This window comes from Ceraceosorus guamensis (assembly GCF_003144195.1).
Source record: "Ceraceosorus guamensis strain MCA 4658 unplaced genomic scaffold IE81scaffold_78, whole genome shotgun sequence".
Classification (NCBI taxonomy): Eukaryota; Fungi; Basidiomycota; class Exobasidiomycetes; order Ceraceosorales; family Ceraceosoraceae; genus Ceraceosorus; species Ceraceosorus guamensis.
Genome location: NW_020290073.1, coordinates 51,330 through 71,650, shown reverse-complemented (window position 1 = coordinate 71,650; position 20,321 = coordinate 51,330). Strand labels below are relative to the sequence as shown.

Genomic DNA, 20,321 nt, shown 5'->3' with positions numbered 1-20,321 from the left:
GGTGTGCGCAACGGTGTGCGTCACGGAGTTTGTGTTTGTGACAGAGTGTGTAACGGTGTGTGTAACGGTGCGTGTAACGGTGTGTGTAATGGGCGCAGCTAATGGAGCGGGCCGTCCGTTACAATGACATGCGTAAGGTGATGAAATAGCGTATTGTTGACAACTCTGCCCTTAGTACGGGTACCACTCACCCAAAGGACGCGCTTCGCGTTCCCAATCATCCAGAGAAGATTGGAAGAACGAGCTCGTAGTCGTCTCGACAGGCTGTGGACAAGGAGAGAGATGGGTTGAGAAACGATGTCAGAGCTGTGGCCAGCAGAGAGTCTTGGGTAACTGCCACACTGCACGCTCACAAGGGGCAAGACGTCGTTGTCGTCCTTGTCCTCGTTGTACCTGAGGAAAAGAGGAGGAGGAGGAGGAGGAGGGATCGGCGAGGGAGGGCAAGATGGGGGTGGTGGGGTTGGAAGGCGTGCAAGGTTGGAAGGAGGAGGAGCAGCCGACATTGTGGATGGATGAAAAGGAAGGAAAGGTGAAGAAGAGCAATGTTGGAAGGAGGGGGAATGGCCGAGGGATCAGCGAGGGAGGGCAAGATGGGGGTGGTGGCGTTTGGGAAGGAGCAACCTGCCGAGGGATGGGTGAGGGAGGAGAAGATGGGGGTGGTGGCGTTGAAGGTGCAAGGTTGGAAGGAGGAGGAACAGCCGACATTGTTGATTGTCTTGTGAAGAGAAGGAAGGGCAAAGAAGAGGTGGCTGTTTGCTGAACTGGAGAGGGGGCCAAAGAAGGAGGAGAAGCATTGAGTGGTGTCGACAGAGTAGCGAGGCAAAGGGATAGATGTTGTTGTGGTGCATTTGTGGAGGGAGATGCTGTTTGCTGAGCTGGAGGGCAGAGAGCAACGAAGGAGCAGCAGCTTCCCAGTACAGTCTGAGATGCTCGAGATTGGAAAGGGGAAACAGAAGCGTGCTAGTTAGGGGTGAAGCAGTGAGGTAATAGAATATATGAGTGGCAGAGACAGCATGGCAGCACAAACACAATGCGAGCTTAACCACCAAGAAAGTGTGCAGTTGGTGTTCTGCACTTTGCCAAGTCAGAACACGCACAAAAAGTGGTGCAGAGCCTCTCCACAGGTCGCCTGTGTCCTTCTCCTTTCCAGGACAAACCTGACTGATCTAGTCACCCCAAAGTGGCGCCAGCAAGGTGAGTTGTAGAGATGGCAGGCACGATAGGAAGCCCAGTGAGGCTGGAAGCACACAAGCAAGCTCAGTAGAGGACAGGTCCTTTCTAGAAAGTGTGGAGTGCTTAGCTGGCATCATGAACAACCAGCTCAAGAGTCATCCATGTGTGGCACTGAGTATGCACAGAGCTGAGCCCAGTAAGTGCTTCTCTTCAGCCCATTGAGAGCCAGCCTTTCCTGCTCTAGTGAGCGCTTTGGAAGTCCTGCCAAGAAGGACAAACAATTGCTTCTCGAGTCAAGGCATGTTGAAGACAGATCTCTGAGGCCTTACAAAGGCTTCCATTATGTAGACCTGGAGGAGGGCCACCTGCACCCAGAAGTACTTTGTGTGTCTGTCTAGCCAGCCCTGTGAACACGCTTTGCCAGGCCAGAGGGGGAGCCAACACTCCTTCTGCTTTGTCCCAAGCTTTGGTCGTGTTTGGTCGTGCCATTTGATCCTGAATCAGACCATGTTGTCGACTGCTCCAGGCTGCCTCACCAAAGCTTCAAAGACGTCTATCTTTGTCAGAGTCCACTCAGCATGAACACAGCAAAGTTTGGCAAGGCCATTCACTAAGAGCACAGCTCATTGACTACTCTGCACCAGGCTCCTCTGACTGCTGTGAAGGCATGCTTATCCTGAGCATTGTTCAGGGCCACAGCTTTGATACTGAGGCCTCCACGTCTTGGTGGGCATCCCATTCCATCTTTCTAGCAGCTGAGGCAACCGCTTTGCAATGGTGCCAGGATGCTTCAGCTCTGTTGCCAGGTGAGTCAAGGCCAGTCAATGTTTCTTGAAGGTCAGCATCAAGATGGCTTCGCACATTTAGCTGTCAGTGGGACGCGAAAGTCGAGTGGTGTTGTTTGCTTGCGCGCGTCCTCATCGCAACTTTTTTTTCATCCTTCCAAGAAGAAAAAAAAAATCACGCAGCACGCGTTGTGGAAAACGCGTCCCGTGCGCGCGCGAGCGATTTTTTTCGAGCGATGCAGTTCGTCTCGAGAAGAAATTCAGAATGCCACCTGAGCATGCCACCACCACCACGACATTGCACCCAGACGAATGACCGCTCTGCGAGTCCATCTTCACAACCACTCAGAGCCGACGTACTTACGATCACCTCACTCATCATATCTGCAGCCTTCTCATTTTTTTTTTTCGAGGAGCAGTAATCGGCAGCTCAAAGCCTCTGCGCATTTCGCAGTCAGCACGAAATGTCTGCGAAAACTACGAGCTCTTCTGGAAGGGGCGCAAGTCCAGTGGATAGTCGTAACAAGAAGCGGAGACTAGAGCGTTCGTCAGAGGCACCTTCTCCGAGCGCAGAGCTGCCTTTAGGTCGTTACTTGGCTTCCCCCGGTGAGTCTTGTGGCCTCACATGTTCCATTGTCCGCATCAATCGACAGCTGATGACAGCTACTTGAAACAAAACGTGACAAAGACAAGCGAACGAGAGATCAAGCCTGTCAGAGCCTCAAGAGCTTCTTGACTCAACGCAGAGGTCAAGATGCTCTGCCCAAGGATGAGATGGCCAAGCTGTGGAAGGGCATCTTTTATTGTGAGTAGGGCGGCTAAGCTGCTGCGAATCTTGGATCCTCAGAGAGACAGCAAGAAGGAAAAGACCGAAAGCTTCAGCACGGCTCGGTTCCCATCTGGTTGACCAACGACCGCGACTCCTCAACCTGCCAGGTTTCTGGATGTCGGACAAACCTCGAGTGCAGCAAGCTCTTGCCCAAGAATTGGCGGATCTCGTACTTGCTATACCTCCCACAGAGCCCGGCGATGCGGAAGAGGTCGATGTTGAACAACCTTCTTTACCAGAACCTCGATGCGCACCCGCTCTCGCCTTTCTCGACGGCTTCTGGGATGCCATGATCAGGGAATGGTCGGCGCTTGATAAGTGGCGGTGAGTTTGCTCATCCAAGCGCCGGGCGGTGCGAATGCGGATTCTTTTCTGCTCCTTCTGAACCTGTAAGTGCTCACGCACTCACTTGCCTTTGCTTTGCAGTATGGATAAGTTCTATCTTCTGCTCAGACGATTTCTGAATGCTGGCTTGAGGTTGGTGGAGAGAGAACGATGGGATGCTGCCACCGTCGACGAGCTGTACAAGATGATGCGCAAATCTGGAGGTTGCCTAGAGTGAGTCGCGCTCGCTCAACCGGCGCACAGGGTAGAGAGAGCTGACTCGCCACGCTCGCACCTCGTCGAACAGCACCAACAATCCACAAGTGCCGGACAGCATTGCCTATCATCTCGCGGATATCTACCTTGACGAGCTCGAGCGGGCACTCACAGCGGCTGGTCGAGAGTCGAGCCCATCGGCCAAAGAACCAGTGGAACATGCTACGATCAGCAAGAGTCGCCCGGTCACACCGCTCGTTCTTCTATTGCAACCATTCGTCGATACCATCGCGACAACGCATAATGCAACGGTCTACACGCGTCTATACGAGAACGTCGTCGAGCCGGTGCTTGCCGATTGCCTTGTGCTGGGTTCCGCTTCAGACAAGGAGCATCCATCATCAACCGAGGAAGAGGATCTGGCACATCCTGAAATCATCAAAAGTTCGGTCGATGGCGAAGCAACTTTGGACGCAGGAGAAAATCTGAGGGCGCGAATATTTGAAAGTCTGTTCAAAACGGCTAGTCTGCCCAGCGCGAATGGAGCTCGCAGAGCCAAGCTGTATCGCCTATGGGAAGCGGAAAGGGCGAGGTTGGAGGAGTAGATGTAGTTCTGTCTGCCTCTGGATAGCCAGGAACGATTGGTCGGTCTGCGAAATTTTGTCAAATTTTCGAGTTCGCGCGAGCTGAAAATTTGTCGAATTTCCACCGATGAAATTCTTCAACGAAATCGATGGTGAGTTTTTCGAACTTCTCGGTTTGATCGGGTCCTCTCTATCATTCTTTTCATCCCACCCCCCGCTCTCTACTCATATCACCGAACCCTTTCTCAATGGTCCGCGTGCTTAACAAAGAGCGGACAGACCGACGCGATTGTAAAATCGCAAAAGCTCACTTACTCACGTCCGCGTCAACAAATGTGGCGCGCCGATGTCCTTTTTCAGGAGCTTACATTTCATCGATTTGCTTATCCCACAGATTGTTGCCGCGCGACAGGCTGCTTGTTTGCCGCAGAACAGACCTCATCTTTCGAGTGCAAGGAAATGGTCTTTGCAGATCGTCTCGCAGCATCGACCTAGAGCGACCAAGTGTCAAGAATCACGAGATCGGCAAATTCACCATACATGCATTCCGGCATATTAATTCTCCTCAAATGCTTCTCTCCATAAAGCGACTTTCGATCAATTTGCCTCTCCTTGGGCCTTCCGACGGTATCCTCACTCCAATACGATGTACTTTTGCAAGTGCTCGGGAATGGCCTTGACGAGATTTTTGGATTCCAGCCATTTGCGACTGAAGAGTCTCGCTTGATATCTGCGCTCAACAAGAGGTGCAGCATAAAGTAAAGACGGTGAAAAGGCACAGGAAGAGTCAGTCTAGGCCGTCTAGCCGACGTGCTAGTGTGCCACTCGCTGCGCGCTACGCACCTATAAGCACCATCGCAGAGGATCGTGACCACCGTGGATCCCTTGCCCAGCTTCTCGGCCATCCTTGCTGCAGCTACCACATTGAGAGCGGAAGACGCACCAATATAAAGGCCTTCCTCGTCCAGCGCTCTATAAACCATCTCGATGCTCGCTTCATCCTCGATGTGCAAGCTATCATCGATCAAGCCGATGTCCGGCTTGAGGTTCTCCGTCACTCGTCCTTGTCCGATGCCCTCCGTGATGCTTCCTCCCGATCTCTCTAGCAGCTCTCCGCCGCTTTGGATATACGAATGAAGAACCGATCCAGGAGGATCGGCCAACCAACATTGAATGCGACCTTGGCTTTTCTCTTTAAGATAACGGGTCACGCCGGCTAGCGTTCCTCCTGTACCCGTAGCGCAGATGAAGCCGTCCAAGTTACCACCGTTGGTCTGGGACCATATTTCTGGCCCAGTCGTCTCGATGTGAGCTCGCCTGTTGCCTCCTGGATTGTCGAATTGGTTGGTCCACACTGCATTGTCCAACTTTGCGGCGTGCCTCTTGGCTTGCCAATTGTAATTCATATCGTCCGACACCGGTACAGCTGGGCCGAGACAAAGATCAGATTAGGAACGGAACGGCGGTCTCGTCAGAGTCTTGCATCGAGGAGAGAGAATTGCGCACAATGCGAACCACTGACCTGGCACCGGGTACACCTCTGCACCCAACATTCGAAGCAGATCGATCTTCTCTTGACTCTGCGTGTTGGGCATGTAGATCACGCACTTGTATCCCTTTGAGCGGCTGTCCAAATCGGCAGGCGCGCAAAAAGTCAGCATACCGATCGAGCGCCACGAAGAAGAGCTGATCCTTGTCCATGATCAATGATGATGACAATGCTCACCAAGCATGTGCAAGGCCGATACCTGATCGGACGAACGAATGCAAAGAGGAGCGAGATGGTTCATCTGGTCAGGAGGGGCTGCGATGCTGATCAGCGCATGTGTCAGCTCACCCGTGTTACCCGCTGTGCCCTCCACGATGGTGCCGCCAGGCTTGACCAGGCCTGTGATGAGGAGAAGAGTGTGAATCAACGCCAAGCCGATGCCTTGCCTGCAGAATCTGCCATTACCGTTCTCGCCACCTCGTGCTTGCAGAAAGACGCACCTTGTTCCTCGGCATTCAAGATGAGGTAATGGGCAGCCCTATCTTTGACGCTCCCACCAGGATTTTGAAATTCAGCTTTGCCCAGCACATTAGCTCCGATACGATCGCTGAGAGCGTTGAGTCTGATGAGAGGTGTGTTGCCTATCGCCCCGATGAAACCAGAGACGGGAGGAGCGTTGGTGATGAATGCCGGACCAGATTTGGCTGATGCTACGCCGAGGGCATTGTTGTTGGAGGTGGAGCTGCTGGTGCTCAGAGCGCGAGAAGCGCCGGTTGAGGCTGCAGTGGATGTCATGCTGAGCCCGGTACTGCTGCTCATTCCGTATGAAGTTGCTTGGAGTCTCGCTGGGATGAGTGGCTGAGCGACACGCAGATGAGAAAAGGTGCGCCCGACGGACATGCTGTGTGGAGAAGGTCGATCTGGCAATCGCAAGTGCCTGCCCGTTTGTCAAATGTCGCTGATTGGTGGCAGAGATTCAAGGCTTGTCAGGGAGTTGTGGGAGAGCGAAGGACCAATCCGATGATGCTAGTCAAAGCGCTTTGGTCACTTTGATTGGAGCCAGCAATTGCATGACTCGTGATTGACGTCAGCATGCCATTCGAATGCAAGCCAAGATCTGTGGAAATCGCGAGCACGCCTTTTCGCAGCGCATATGATCGCAGCGCGTCGGGAAGTTTTGCGAAGGCGAGAACACGTGAGGTGAAGGACGCGCGGTCTGATCGCGTCTCCGCATGTGCACTTGCGTAAATCGCGAATGTGAATGTGAATCAAATCACATCCTCATCCCCAAATAGACGCGTTGCCGAAAGATCCCGTGTTAGGGGCCACAACCGCTTCGACCATCATCTTTGTCACATTTCAGCTTGATGAGGGTTACACAAGCACGCAGACGGGCATGCGCATTCTTTGACACACCATCAATCATTCGACCCCAGCAGTAGGCGAAGGTGCAGCTGCGACTGCGATCCAAGCGATCATTGGCGTTGCCCGCGCTAGGTCCGAAAGCGACAGAGTCTGACTCCACCGCAAACTTCACCTTGACCTCAACCTTGGCACTTGCTCGCTACCAGCACCACGGCACATACCAGCATTTGAGATCAGTCCTTCGACACAGACGACATGGTCAAGCGACGTCGCAAGACCTCCAATCTGCTCGACGTCGAGTCCACAGTCGAAGGTGCAGCAACAACAGCAGCGGACTCGGACCACGCACAGAGAAACGCAGCATCAAGCAGCGCTCTAAGCCTCACTCCCTCTGATCCTGTTGGCTCCACTTCCAGTGCCCAGGACGCTGACTCCGCTAGGCAGTCCGACCAAAGTGCTTCACAAGGTAATAGCGGCAGCTTGAGGAGATTGACGAGTCGATTGAGCTCCGTCTTCTCCAAATTTGGCTCGCCGCGCAAAAGGCAGCGTGTAGATTTGCTCCCTGACGGTCGAGAGGAAGACAGCGGCGTCGACGTCAAACGCTTGGCACCAGCTTCACGCACAAGTCCCAAGAGGATTTTGGAAATGCGATCAGTGGCGCCATTCCCCGCAACACTGGGCGGCGCGTCTCCTTCCGGCTCTCAATCCCTACCTCGTCCTGCTTTACGACCGGCCCCTAGCGTTCGAGAAATAGCAAAGCTGTTCAAGGACGACGAAGCGATAGCGGCAGAGGAGAAGAGCGTGCATTTTCCTTCTGGACTGGCAAGCAACGAACAGAGCGCAGGTAGTTCACCCACCACGAGCAGGGAGGAAGAGGGAGAATTGAGCTACATCGATGAGCAGGAGATCGACGAGGTGGAGAGATCTTTGATTGGAGATGCACCCGAAGAGGAAGAGGAGAGCGAATCAGGATCAGAAGACGTCGAGCTGGACAGGCATCGAGAAGCGGATGATGATAAATCAGGCGACGATGAGCCGCTTGGCGATGGGACTAGCGGGCCTGAGAGCTCCGAGGCTCACTATGCGGGAGAGGAGGGAGCGGACCGCGATGCACGAGACGACGACTCTGCTACAATTGAGGATGGTGATGTAGCTACGCATCAAGAACAGCTTGAGGGAGAGCTGCTTACGCAGGAGGAAGTTCCAGAGATTGAAGACCCAGCTGAACCCGCCAATGGTCACCGCGAGCCATCGTCGGATGTGGTCCACGCTCATTCGCCGAGTCAGAAAGAAAGCGAGGAGCTGCCAGACGGTGAAGAGGCGGAATTAGCGGCAGGAGAGACGGAGTCCGCTCAGATGTTGGGGGAACACGTGCTTGAAGCGCCGGGTGAAATCACGGAGGCGAATGCCGCCAAAGAGGCCATCGCTTCCACTTCCTCTCGTCCAGGCATGCTCACACAAGACGCCTCGACGCCTCTCGCAAGCCAAACAGCGAATGTATCGACCTCCGAATCGCCTTTGCGCGCGGCTTCAGACTCATTGTCCATGCCGGTGCCTGCCAAACTGGTCAGTGCTCTGTCTCCACACACTCGAAGTCCCCGCTTCAACAAAATGCGTTCACGCGTACCGCAGGGATCCGGCAGTGCGCTCGCGAGTGCTGCACATGCCGAGTCAGGTCCTGCTTCTGTGACAGTAACTTCGGGCGATGCGTCGGTCAGTGGCGACACCACAGCTGTCTCTGCCACAACTTCCGGCGCGCAAGCCGAGATTGCTACCGAAACGAGCGGAGATGTCAATGGTGCTTCGAGCGACAGTAGCGAAAATCAGGATCGATCGGCGACCACTGGTAGCGGGTCGCCTCTCTATCCGGACCTCTCGACCAAGCTTAACGGCCGTCTCGAAACGCAGGCAAACAGTAGTGAGGCTGCCGGATTGAGCAGCGCATTGTATCCAGACCTTTCCGCGGATATCAATGACCGTGTGCGCCCAGTCGAGCACGAGATCCAGGGCGAGGAGCAATCTCCACATCACGAGCGTGGGCCTTCGACACGTCAGAATGGCGCAGCCAGCACAGGTCCGAGAGAGGATGAAGAGGAAGGCGAGGAAGACGAGGAAGACGAGGAAGAAGACGAAAGTATTCTGATACCGCGACTCTCCTCGACGACGTCCATCGCGCAACATGTGCGTCGCACGAGCTCTTTCCGCAGCCTTTCCGAGTCCGCTTCCCAGACGTTGGCCAACTGGGCTGGTAAAGCATCGCAGGTCGCCTCTGAAGCGATTGCAGATGCGGTGGACGCTGCAGGTGTGCCCGTCGCTCAAGGAGAGGAGTCTGTAATCTTGTATGCTAGGCAGAATGGCAAGGGCGATGTGGAGGAGACTCAGCTTCCTTCGTCTGACCTTCTCACCGGACCTGCCTTCGATGACACTGACACGGACCGACAAACCTTGGAAAGCGCTAAGCAGCGCCGAGCAGGCGCGAGCTCATCTGCGGAGTCTCGATCTGAGGACAAGGTTGAACAGCCTCGGAGCGAAGAACACCAAAGCTCGCCGAGCGGGCATTCCGATCAAGAAAACCTTTTCGACCCAGCGCTGCTGCTTAGCAACACGACAGCATCAGCAGGAGAGACGATCGACTTGACTGGAGATTCTGGTGACGAGGTCGTCGGCCATGCTCTGCCTCTGGTCAGGCCAGGACTGCCGCGCAAAGCTTCCTTGATCCCTCGACCAGCTTTGACCGAGATACCTCCTCCCGTTTCGCATCCACGAGCACCGCGAAAATCAGCGGGACATATTCCCCAGGGCCCACCAGCTCGTTTCCATTCTTCAGGGGCGCACTCCATTGGCAGAAGCCCTTCTGTTCTCTCCGACGCTCGTGAGAGCAGTCTGGTTCCATCGGGATCTGCCGTTGCAACGATCCAGCGATTGGGCGGCACATCGCTCAGACCGAGTCCTAGTCCCTTTGGCTCTTCCATCCGAGGTTCGCGCATCCCTCGAAGGGTGGGCGCCTACAAGAGTCGAAAGAAAGATCCGATTGGAATGAAGGAGCATCTGGTCTCGCAAGCCGAACGTAATCAACAATTGTGTCGGAGGCACATCAAGCGTCTCACAGATCAGCTTCAGCGCAAGACGAACTATACGCAGGAACAGGTGCAGGAGCGTTTGGACTACCAGTTCAGAACGGATCATGCTGCCGATGTCGAGAAGGTGAGATGCGTTGCGCAAATCTTGGAGCATGCTTGTCACGCAACGCTGACGAGTCCACGTGCTCTCCTCTCTGCGCAGCGTGGTCGCGCTTTTGCTGAGAATGTGCCTCCAGAGGAGCGCCTTTTGAGACTGCTACAAGCGGACTTGGATCGACTGACGCGAGCACAGCGTTCCAAGTTGCAGCCTTCGCGCTCAGAGCAGAAGACGCTTAATCGTCTAGTGTTGGAGGAAAAGTTGCGTGAGAAGCGTCTGCGCGGCATTCTCGGGAGACAGCCTGTGAGTCTCGCTCCTACAGGTTGCGCCGCGTGATCAACGTTCTGTGTGTTGCTTACGCAGAGCTCCGCTTCAGATGCCTGATCGCCTGGATGAGGAACAAGAGCGAGAAGTCCGGCACATTCTCGCTGATTCGACTTTTGAGAAACAAATCTCTGGCGCAATAGTCAACAATCGGAACCTGCAGCGGCTGAGACCGGGCCAATGGCTAGATGACGAATCCATCAACTTTTACGCCGTGCTGATCAACAACCGCTCGAACGATATGCGAGAATTGCGAGCGGCTGGTCGTGCAGCTCAGAAGAACCTCGCACTCGAAGGGTCCCGGGCTGATTCGGGAACCCGAAAAGCGCTCGAAGGGGAGAGGAAGCGCGCGAAAAAGGCACAGGGATACTGGGATGTGCACGCCTTTCAGACGCACATGTTTGTGAAGATTCAAAGAGAAGGTCATGCGGGTGTCAAGCGATGGACCAAGAAGGTGAGCCCTCGCTATGGGTTTCAGTTAGAGCGGAGCATGGCTGACTTGCAGCAATCGATGGCAGGTCGACGTGTTCTCCAAGGATCGAATCATCTTCCCAGTCAATCGGAGCAACAGTCATTGGGTCACGGCTGCGATCAATTTGCGTCAGCGGCGCTTCGAGTTTTACGATTCGATGACTGGAGGATGGGCACACGATGCTGCGCACGCACTGAGGGCGTGGCTGGAAGCCGAATGGCTCGCCAAAAAAGCGTCTTCTTTCGATGGCAAGACGTTGGACACCAGCGGATGGGACGTGTACGACTGCCCCACGAACCCTCAGCAGGAAAACGGCTCGGATTGCGGCGTCTTTACGGTTCTCATGATGGAGCACCTTTCCAGAAGGGACCCTTGGTTGCCCTTTCCTGATCCGCCGGCGCTCGACTTGGTGCAGATGCTGGAAGCTTCGCAACAAGAGGCCGCGTTCGGTCGCGACGCGAGTCTGGATGAAGATTTGCGCGAAATGGAGTGGAACTTTGCTCAGAGCAATGTGCCATACTACCGGAGACGCATGATCTGGGAACTCGGCAATGCTACCTTGCTCGAATGATGGCAGAGTCGCCATGCCCTTTCGATCGATTCGGCACTTTGATCTGCGCAGTCGCGCAGCTGCCTAGTCAGACGCAATTCATCCATTACAGAGGCTTTCCCCTGACAGTTTCGATGAACTGCTCTCGGCTCTGAGCCAGTCGCCGCTGGCGTTTGAGGTGTAGCGTGCCATGATCTTCTAATCGCTTGGTCGAGTGCGTCGTTTGCGTTCCGGCTTGGCTCGACGGCACGCAGTCGTGGAATGAAGGCGATGCAAGCTCGAGGTGTGCATGCGCAACGTCGGGAGTGAGAGATTTGAAGCGCAGTCGCGTACGCCCTCGAGGAGATGTTGCTTGGCCGTCATGCCAATGTCGTTTTCCTCGGTCTCTTGCGCTGCGATCCGGCAGAGCCCGGTAGGAGCTACCGGTGCTCAGCGCCGACCGAGTTGCGGTCGAAGCGGCGGCGAAGCGTCTAAAGAGAGAGCGCCGCTGTGCTGCGTTTCTGAGCTTGATGCGACGTGACACTTCGTCGAGCTTGAAGAAGCAGCAGAAAGTCTGGTCGTTTTGCTTGGTGCACAAGTCAAGCATGATCGCAGCGGAAACAGAATCAATCCAGACTTGAGGGAATGTCCCCTTCGACGCTCTCTACGCCGCGTGTCTCCTGATCCGATGCAGAGATTTCTCCTCGACCCATGTCAAAGTACATTCGCTGACCCACATCTTTGACCAGCCAGTCGATACCTTCTTGCAGACCTTGTCCGGTAATGGCGCTGCAAGGCTGGATCCTCCAACTGTGCGTCTTGCTGAGGTCTTGCAGAGTCAGACTGGCTGATATTTCTTGAGCAGACAAGGAACCTGAAATGTCTTGCTTATTTGCAAAGATGAGGATGGATGCTCCTGCTAGACGCTTCAAGCGCAATCGAAGGTGACGGATTGCACAGAATGTGGAGAAGAAAGGATTGAGCTTAGGCGTAAGAAGGGTTCGTGCGCAAGGAGCGAAGAAGACACTCGAAAGCAACAGGGGGAAGAACATTCGAAGCGACACCCACCTCTTCACCGACTACCGATCGAAGTTCTTGCTTTGCATCGTCCAATCTCTGTCTGTCCCCTGAATCGACGACCCAAATAAGCGCATCTGTTCGCTCGAAATAATTTCTCCAGTACGGTCTAAGAGACTTTTGACCACCAATGTCCCAAATATTGAGCGTGTAGCTGGCGTTTGTATAGTAAGGGCAGGCGAAGTAGCGAAAGCGTGAGCTGCATCAGCATTTCGACGTCGATACGTTGGTAGGACTTGTAGAATGCCCCCACTCGCAACGCACCCGAGATGAACGATGCTCCTGATATCAAAGCCCAACGTAGGGCTCACATCATCCGTGCTTTCGCCCAGCAAGCTCCTCACAATGGTAGATTTGCCGGAATTGTCCAAACCCAAGAACAGGTGTCTCTGTTCCCTATCCTTGTCTGATCATCGTGCCCCCCGCCCCCGCGCGCGCGCGCCCATATCAGGTTTCCCCCAGACCGCACAGGCAGACAAGGTGAGATGGCGTGCGTAGGAATGGCACGAGACTTTTTCCTGCGCTTTAGATGGACTCACGCTTGTTCTTGCGTATGATGGTCAGCAGACCCATGATTAGCAGAACCCAGTTAAGCTTCAAGGGAACCGACAATGGGGCGAGAAGATGAGGTCGTTGGAAGCTATCAAACTCGTGAGATTCGAGATTCACGATTGGTGCCTCGTTGATCGCTCTGTGCTCGACGTGTTGCCCAACCGAGCGTGCGCATGTAGCTCTGATGAAAGTGCCAAAAGTGCGAGTCCCAGAGGAATTGTTGATCGAAGCCTGCGCATGAGCTGAAGTTGTCAAGGTAAGTACTGTTAGTAGTAGTCGTGAGCCGTCACTCATTGACTCTTGACTACAACAACACCGCCGTGCAACTCGCAAGCACGACTCGATCTGGACTCTTGCCTGCAAACAATGCGATCAACTTGCACGTCACGTGTTCCCGACCGGGTCAGTCAACCACGCGCACATATTATTGATCAAGAATATGCAGATCCACAAGAGTTGAAATCTTGGAACACGATCGAGATTCAAGGTTCAAGATTTGAACTTCTTCCAGATATGCTGTATGGACTTAATGCCGAGTCAAGTGCGTGCGGGTGGAGACCTTTCCGCGGGAAATGAAGGACGAAGGACGCGTCATCAGCAGCATACATGCGCTCAATAAAGCTCGGGACTGCAGCGGCGCGATCGCGCGTGCGCGGCACTCTCTTCATGTACGCGCGGCCCGCCGCCGCGACGTACGCAGAGTAAGCTGACGCACGTACGCGCGAACGCGCATCCCCTTGCCGAGTTCACGATCGATTGTGATTTGGGTGATGATGTCGCAGGTGGATCGCCGCGTTTCCTATCGTGAATCACCTTGAGGTATAGGGCGCACTGCAATAACATATGCACCCGCGACCGCCGTAAAGGAAGCCCGATCGAGTGAATGCTTTGTAAAGCTCGCAGCGGCACAGGGACATCAGACGCGAGCCCTGATGGGCTGCTGAGCAGCGCGGCTTCCATCGATGCGTCCGGTGTTCTCGCCGGTTCCTGAGCTGAGCCATCACGATCCTCGATGCAGCAGCAGCAGGCAGCTATACATATACGCGCACACTCACAATTTGACCGGAGCCTCAGCTGCAATGTTTGCTCGTCCCACGAATGCGAGTGCGAGTGCGAGGGGAGAGATAGGGTGGTTGTGTTGCTCGGCAGCCATCCCCCGCGCTTGCATGAGGAGTCCGAGTCCCTGCATGCCTGCCTGCCTGCCTGCCTGCCTGACTGCCTGCCTGCCTGCATGCAATCGTCCATTTGCATGGCGGATCTTGAAAACTTGTGTCGGACAGATCAATCGTGCGAGTCGATCCAGCAAGCGCGGTCATGGTGCGGCGTCATCTGCGGACCCTGGTGCCTTGGCTGTAGCCCTGCAGCTGCCGGAGTTCTCCTTCTTCATGCTGCCCGCACACGTCAAACTGCCACCGGACATAGCGAGATGAGATGACTTGCGTTCCGTTGACTTCCGTGCGCTCCCAGGCGCTCAGTCTCGAATCCTTACTGACTGAGCCCGGCGCTTAGCACCCCTTCAGCAGATATCAACGCTTCACCAAAGGCCCGCGCAAGCGCTCCCCAGCAGTGCTGAGCAGCTTACATGAAAGCAACATTCCCATCAACCGTTCATGCTCTCGCGCCGGATATGCAGCAAGCCCGGGCTGAGAGTGCTTGCGAGTCGCAAGTGCGTGGACATCTATACAATCAGTGACTCGTGAAGCAAATGTCAAGAGTGCATAAGCGCAAGGATACCGTTCGAGCAAGGGGCTAATCTGGAGAGAACACCTCGCAAGCCGCGGCATCCCGGCACGTATTCGCTGCTGCTGCTGATGCTTATGCATGCTGCCTGCATGCATGCACGCGTACACAAAGCTCAGCTCGACCTGCCGCTGGACCCCGCCGCTGATGACTTGATCCTTAGCACCGGCCGGCCAGTGCTGCGATGGTCCGACTCAAGACTAGAGACATCCCCGTCGTCACCACATAAAAGGCATCTTCCGTTTGCTGTGCGCCCAATGTCCACCAGCACCCTTCGATTTGTCAGCCAACACACCTTTTTCCTCCATCGATCACCTTTCCCTGCTTCCCATGTGTTGATCCAACCTCTCATCCTCTCTCCATATCCTCGCCATACCACCTGAGCTCGCATCTGCAAGCTCGCCATGGCACCCATCACTCATCATGAGTCCGCAGGGAGCACCAGCAGCAACAGCTCAGAGGACGATGCTGCAAAGAGACAATCAGCACTGACCATGGTTCCTCGTCGCAGCCAAGCTGCCGATGACGATGATGATAACGAGAAAGCTGGTGACAAGGGCAAGCGTGGGTCGGCGCCCAGCTCGGAAGAAGGCCATGCGGAGTCCGACAAGGTGCTGGACGAAAAGGCGAATGCCAGACAAGCGGACGTCACACCGGAGCAGTTTGTCTACCAGCCCGGGCAACGGAACCTGGTGCACATCAAGCAACGCGAACGTTTCTACCAATTTTGGAGACCTCGTCATTTGCCACCTCCGCCTCCTGCCTCGATGGACGATGCCAAGTTGATTCCCCTCGCTACCGCCAATCTCTTTTCGCAAATGACCTTTTGGTGGGCCAACCACATTATGATTTTGGGCTACCAAAGAGCGCTAGAAGCTACAGATTTGTGGAAGTTGGAGCCTCAAAACGAGCCGGATGTATTGAGCGACAAGCTGCTGGAATCGTGGGACCGTCGCGTGGCGGAAGCCGAGGCTTACAACGCCAAACTTGTGAGCGGAGAGATGGCCGTCGGTTGGAAGAGGAGAACAAAATGGAAGATTGCTGCTGCGCTCGGAAAAGGTCCAAAAGGCGGCTTGGCAGAACGAGAAAAGCTCTGGCGAGCTCCTCACCCTCCAGCTCCTAGACCCAAGGCTCCCGCTGGTAAGCCTGCACCTGGCAGCAAACCCCCGCCTCCGCCCAAGAGGCCGCAATCTTGGAGCGGTCACATGGAACCGTCGCTCGCGTGGGCTGTGTTGGACCAATTCAAGGCGAGATCCTTGTTGGCAATCTTTGTCAAGCTCATTGCAGATGCAGGTGAGTGACGTCCCTCAAATGACGATCTTTGATACCGTGCAGTGGAGGATGAAATCGGTGGCCAAGGTCCGTGTTGTGACGCTGACTACCTTTTGTGCCTCGTTTGCTTTGCTCCGCAGCTCAAATGACGTCGCCGCTTCTAATCCGCACCATCGTCGACTACTCTGGCAAGGCATACGCACACTTTCAACTACCGCAGGCTTTCCCAGCACCCAATGTCGGAGTTGGTGTCGCGTACGCCATTGCCATTTTCGCGCTCCAAATCGTGCAATCCATCGCCCAGCATGCCTTCTTCCACCAGAGCATGACGATGGGTGTGCATGCGCGCACTGCCTTGATCTCGGCCATGTTCAAGCGCGCCACGAAAGTCGGAGCAAAGGACCGATCACCCGGCCGCCTACTCACCATGGCGTCGACCGACGTCTCGCGCATCGACTTTGCTTTCCAATGGGGCCTGCTTATGTTCACATCACCGGTGGCGTTGGGTCTGTGCCTCGGTCTGCTCATCTGGCAAATCAAAGAGTCCGCATTGGCAGGCTTTGCTGTTCTGGTCTTTGCTTTCCCTGTTCAAGCCGTCATCTTCAAGCGCTTGTTCCAAACGAGAAGCAAGAGCATGCAATTCACGGACAAGCGAGGGAAGCTAATCAATGAACTGCTCTCCTCCATCAGAGTGGTCAAGGCTTTTGCTCAAGAGCACATGTTCCTCGACCGCATCGTCCAGATTCGCCAAAAGGAGCTGCAAGGTATCAGAGAGTTGGTCATTTGGCGCAGCGGTCTGATGGCCTTCGCCTTCACCCTCCCTACCATTGCTGCCATCGTTGGCTTCCTGGTATACAGCGCACTCGGCAACGACGTCAGCGGTGCTGGCGCTGGACGTACAGGAGAAGTCTTTACAGCGCTGACCCTGTTCGCCCTGCTTCGCATGCCGTTGATGTTCTTGCCGTTGGCCATTTCCAGTACCGCAGATGCGTGGGCCGCCATTGCGCGATTGACACCCGTGTTCGAGGCGCCTTTCTTGGTTGACCGTTCAGAGAAGGACCCAGAGTCGAAATTTGCCGTCGTCCTGGAGGACGCTTGCTTTGAGTACGATGAGGTCGACCCCAATGTGGCCGCCAGCGTCGATACCGGCAAAACGAAGTCATCTGCTACGGTCGAACCTGGCCAGACCCAGGCTGCAGAGAGCGACAAGGCAAAGCCGCCCGGCTTCATTCGACGCCTTTTCAACTCTCGTAATGGTGACGCGCCCAAGGCAGCACCTCCTGCGCCCATTACCGACTTGCCGCAACCGGCTACCGCCACAGCGACTAGGCAACGCGAGACTGGCCTTGCGCTTCCACCCGCACCCGAGAAAGCTCTTGAGGACGAAGCTGAGCAGAGCGCAAAGCCGTTCAAGCTCGAGAATCTGAATCTGAGAGTCGCAGAGGGCGAGCTCATCGCCATCGTCGGACCGGTGGGTAGCGGCAAATCGTCCATCCTGCAAGGACTTGCTGGAGAAATGCGACAGACGAGCGGTAGATTGATCTGGGGCGGCTCGGGCTCGACTGCCTACTCTGCTCAGCAGCCTTGGATCCAAGCTGCGACTGTACGGGAGAACATCACATTTGGTCTCCCCTTCGAGGAGGAACGCTACTGGGAGGTCATCAAGATGGCTGAGCTCGAAGCGGATCTGCTCATCCTGCCTCAGGGGGACCTGACTGGCATTGGTGAGCGCGGTACTACGCTCAGCGGTGGACAGAAAGCTCGTGTCAATTTGGCCAGAGCCATCTACTTCGATGCCAGCACACTACTGCTCGATGATCCTCTGAGCGCGGTCGACCCCCACGTCGCGAAGAAGCTCTTCCAAACCATCTTGCAGCTGCGAGCGCAGGGCAGGACGGTAATTCTCGTCACCCACGCTGTCCACCTCTTGCCGCAGTGCGACCGCATCGTCACCATGCTCGATGGTCACGTTGCGGAGCTGGGCACATACGACGACCTTGCACACGCGGACGGTCCCTTCCAGCGGCTCATTGAGGAGTTTGGAGGTGAGGAGGAGGAGGAGGAGGAAGAGCATTTGGAGGATGAAGGAGAGGCTATTGATGATGTCGGTCTGGAAAAGTCTAGAGTTGGCCGCAAGAAGCTCATCAGGCGGGAAGACATGACGGACGCTTCTGGCGACAAGACCAAAGCCCTCATGGAGACGGAAGAGCGCAATACCGGGTCTATCAGTCTCAAGGTTTACGTCGCGTACTTCAAGGCGGGTCGAGGAGAAATTCTTGTGCCTGCCATCATCATCTCGCTCATTCTCATGCAAGGCGCCTCCGTCATGAACCAGTACAGTATCAACTGGTGGCTTTCCGACACCCTTGGCTTGCCTGTGGGCGCATATGAAGGCATCTATGGCGCTCTGGGTGGCATTCAAGCCGTATTCACGATGTTTATGGGCCTGACGACTGGCTATTTGACCTACTACTCCGCTGCTAGACTTCACAACGATGCGATCGAGCGCATCATCTACGCGCCCCTGTCCAAGTTCTTTGACGTCACGCCAAAGGGCCGCATCCAGAACCGCTTGTCCAAGGATGTCGACACGACGGACAATATTCTCAGCGACTCTTTCCGCATGGCTGCAACTACGATGGCGCAGGTGATTGGAAGCATCATCCTGATTGCCTACCTGACGCCTTATTTCTTGATCGCCGTTGCCGGTCTGCTGGTCTTCTACGGTGCTGGTGCCGCCGTCTACCGGCGATCTGCGCGTGAGACCAAGCGTATTGATGCAGTGCTGCGCTCGGACTTGTACGCACACTACTCGGAGACGCTGGGCGGTATGGCAACCGTGCGCTCCTATGGCGTACTCAAGAGATTCATCAACGACCACCTTCGTCACATGTCCCACGAAGCTCGCGCTTACTACTTTACCACCGTGAATCAGCGCTGGCTGGGTGTCCGCCTAGACATTCTCGGCTCCGTCCTCGTCTTTGTTGTTGCTCTGCTCACCACCGCAGGGGCTAATTCGGGTCTGTCGCCGGCGCAGACAGGTCTGGCACTGTCTTACATTCTCACCGTCAGTCAGAGCTTCTCGTGGATGACGCGTCAAATTGCAGAAGTGGAGAACGACATGTCTTCCGTCGAGCGCATTCACCATTACGCCACTGCTATCGAGCAAGAAGCACCGCAGGTCATCCCAGAAGCCAATCTGCCTCGAGAGTGGCCTCAACAAGGACAGATCAGCCTTTGCGATGTTCAGCTGCAGTACAGAGAGGGTTTACCGATCGTCCTGAAGGGTGTCAGCATGGACATTCGAGCGGGCGAAAAGGTAGGAATCGTTGGACGGACGGGTAGCGGCAAGAGCACGTTGCTGACCGCTCTGCTGAGACTGGTCGAGCTGCACGCCGGCAGCATCACCATCGATGGTGTGGACATTTCCAAGATCGGTCTGCGTGACCTTCGTCAGAGGATCGCTTTGCTACCGCAAGATCCTGTATTGTACAGCGGCACGCTGCGATCCAACCTCGATCCCTTCAACGAGTACGACGATGCGAGGTTGTGGGACGCTGTACGCCGCTCTCATCTGGTCGAAGACTCTAGTCGAGGCCAGTCGCGCGCGCCTAGCGGTCATGCCACGCCCACGGGCATCGCACCCGACGAAGAGGGAGCTGAAGAGAGCAACAAGACTTCCTTCAATCTCGAGACGGCCATCGAGGAGGAGGGTCAAAACCTGAGCGTGGGACAGCGCTCCCTCGTCTCGCTCGCCCGCGCCCTGGTCAAGGATTCGAAGATCATCCTTTTGGACGAAGCGACGGCTTCTGTGGACGTCGAGAACGATGCCAAGATCCAGCAAACTTTGGCAGAGGCTTTCCACGATCGCACGATGCTGGTCATTGCGCACCGTCTAAGGACCATCTTGAGTCTGGACAGGGTGGCAGTGTTCGATGCGGGCCAACTGGCAGAGTACGCTTCTCCACTCGAGCTGTTTGATCGACCAGCTGGCATCTTTAGGTCCATGTGCGAGAGAGCCAACATCCCTAGAGAAGACGTGGTCAAGGCCTCGTCGAGAACGTCCGAGTACGGACTCTAATATCCATCCACACGAACCGCGTGGCTTGACTTCACCGCGCGATTCTCTCAACATGGTCTGCATGCCTGCACATCCCTGCGGAAAAGCCCTGCACATATTTCACTTGTATCACGAACACTTTACGGACTGTTTTTCACGCACAAAGTTCTTGTAGAGTCTTGGAGAGAGGCGGATGACGCCACAATTGTGTATGCGAGTAATCATGATTTTCTTGCGCCTTGTGCCAGCTCCTGCTGCGGCACTGTCCTGCGATTTCTTGGGATGGTGGACGGGTAGGTGGGGGATCGCGCGCGCGCGCGCGGAGAACAGACCGAATATTTCTCTCGTGCGGA

General features: G+C 55.3%; 5 protein-coding genes across 5 annotated transcripts; 3 read left to right on the top strand and 2 right to left on the bottom strand.

Annotated features, from left to right (window-relative positions):
• Window positions 1-171: 171 nt before the first annotated feature.
• IE81DRAFT_349530 (hypothetical protein) lies at window positions 172-503 on the bottom strand (the record flags this gene model as incomplete). The annotated part of the gene is made up of 2 exons (XM_025516401.1): window positions 172-264; window positions 354-503. 2 exons carry the CDS (start codon window positions 501-503, stop codon window positions 172-174), a joined length of 243 nt encoding a protein of 80 aa, XP_025367318.1.
• Window positions 504-2,237: 1,734 nt separating this feature from the next.
• On the top strand, window positions 2,238-4,046 carry IE81DRAFT_238227 (Nop52-domain-containing protein). Its single transcript, XM_025511199.1, has 5 exons — window positions 2,238-2,564; window positions 2,647-2,763; window positions 2,895-3,111; window positions 3,214-3,345; window positions 3,419-4,046. Exons 1-5 carry the CDS (start codon window positions 2,423-2,425, stop codon window positions 3,930-3,932), a joined length of 1,122 nt encoding a protein of 373 aa, XP_025367317.1. The 5' UTR covers window positions 2,238-2,422; the 3' UTR covers window positions 3,933-4,046.
• Window positions 4,047-4,544: 498 nt separating this feature from the next.
• On the bottom strand, window positions 4,545-6,195 carry IE81DRAFT_293824 (hypothetical protein; the record flags this gene model as incomplete). The annotated part of the gene is made up of 6 exons (XM_025512023.1): window positions 4,545-4,641; window positions 4,755-5,337; window positions 5,434-5,537; window positions 5,638-5,659; window positions 5,749-5,799; window positions 5,901-6,195. The coding sequence occupies 6 exons, from the start codon at window positions 6,193-6,195 to the stop codon at window positions 4,545-4,547; spliced, it is 1,152 nt and encodes a 383-aa protein (XP_025367316.1).
• Window positions 6,196-10,318: 4,123 nt separating this feature from the next.
• IE81DRAFT_293815 (cysteine proteinase) lies at window positions 10,319-11,309 on the top strand (the record flags this gene model as incomplete). The annotated part of the gene is made up of 4 exons (XM_025512022.1): window positions 10,319-10,529; window positions 10,593-10,720; window positions 10,785-11,113; window positions 11,201-11,309. 4 exons carry the CDS (start codon window positions 10,319-10,321, stop codon window positions 11,307-11,309), a joined length of 777 nt encoding a protein of 258 aa, XP_025367315.1.
• Window positions 11,310-15,040: 3,731 nt separating this feature from the next.
• On the top strand, window positions 15,041-19,989 carry IE81DRAFT_331847 (hypothetical protein; the record flags this gene model as incomplete). Its single annotated transcript, XM_025515273.1, has 3 exons — window positions 15,041-15,929; window positions 15,972-15,995; window positions 16,049-19,989. The coding sequence occupies 3 exons, from the start codon at window positions 15,041-15,043 to the stop codon at window positions 19,987-19,989; spliced, it is 4,854 nt and encodes a 1,617-aa protein (XP_025367314.1).
• Window positions 19,990-20,321: the final 332 nt, after the last annotated feature.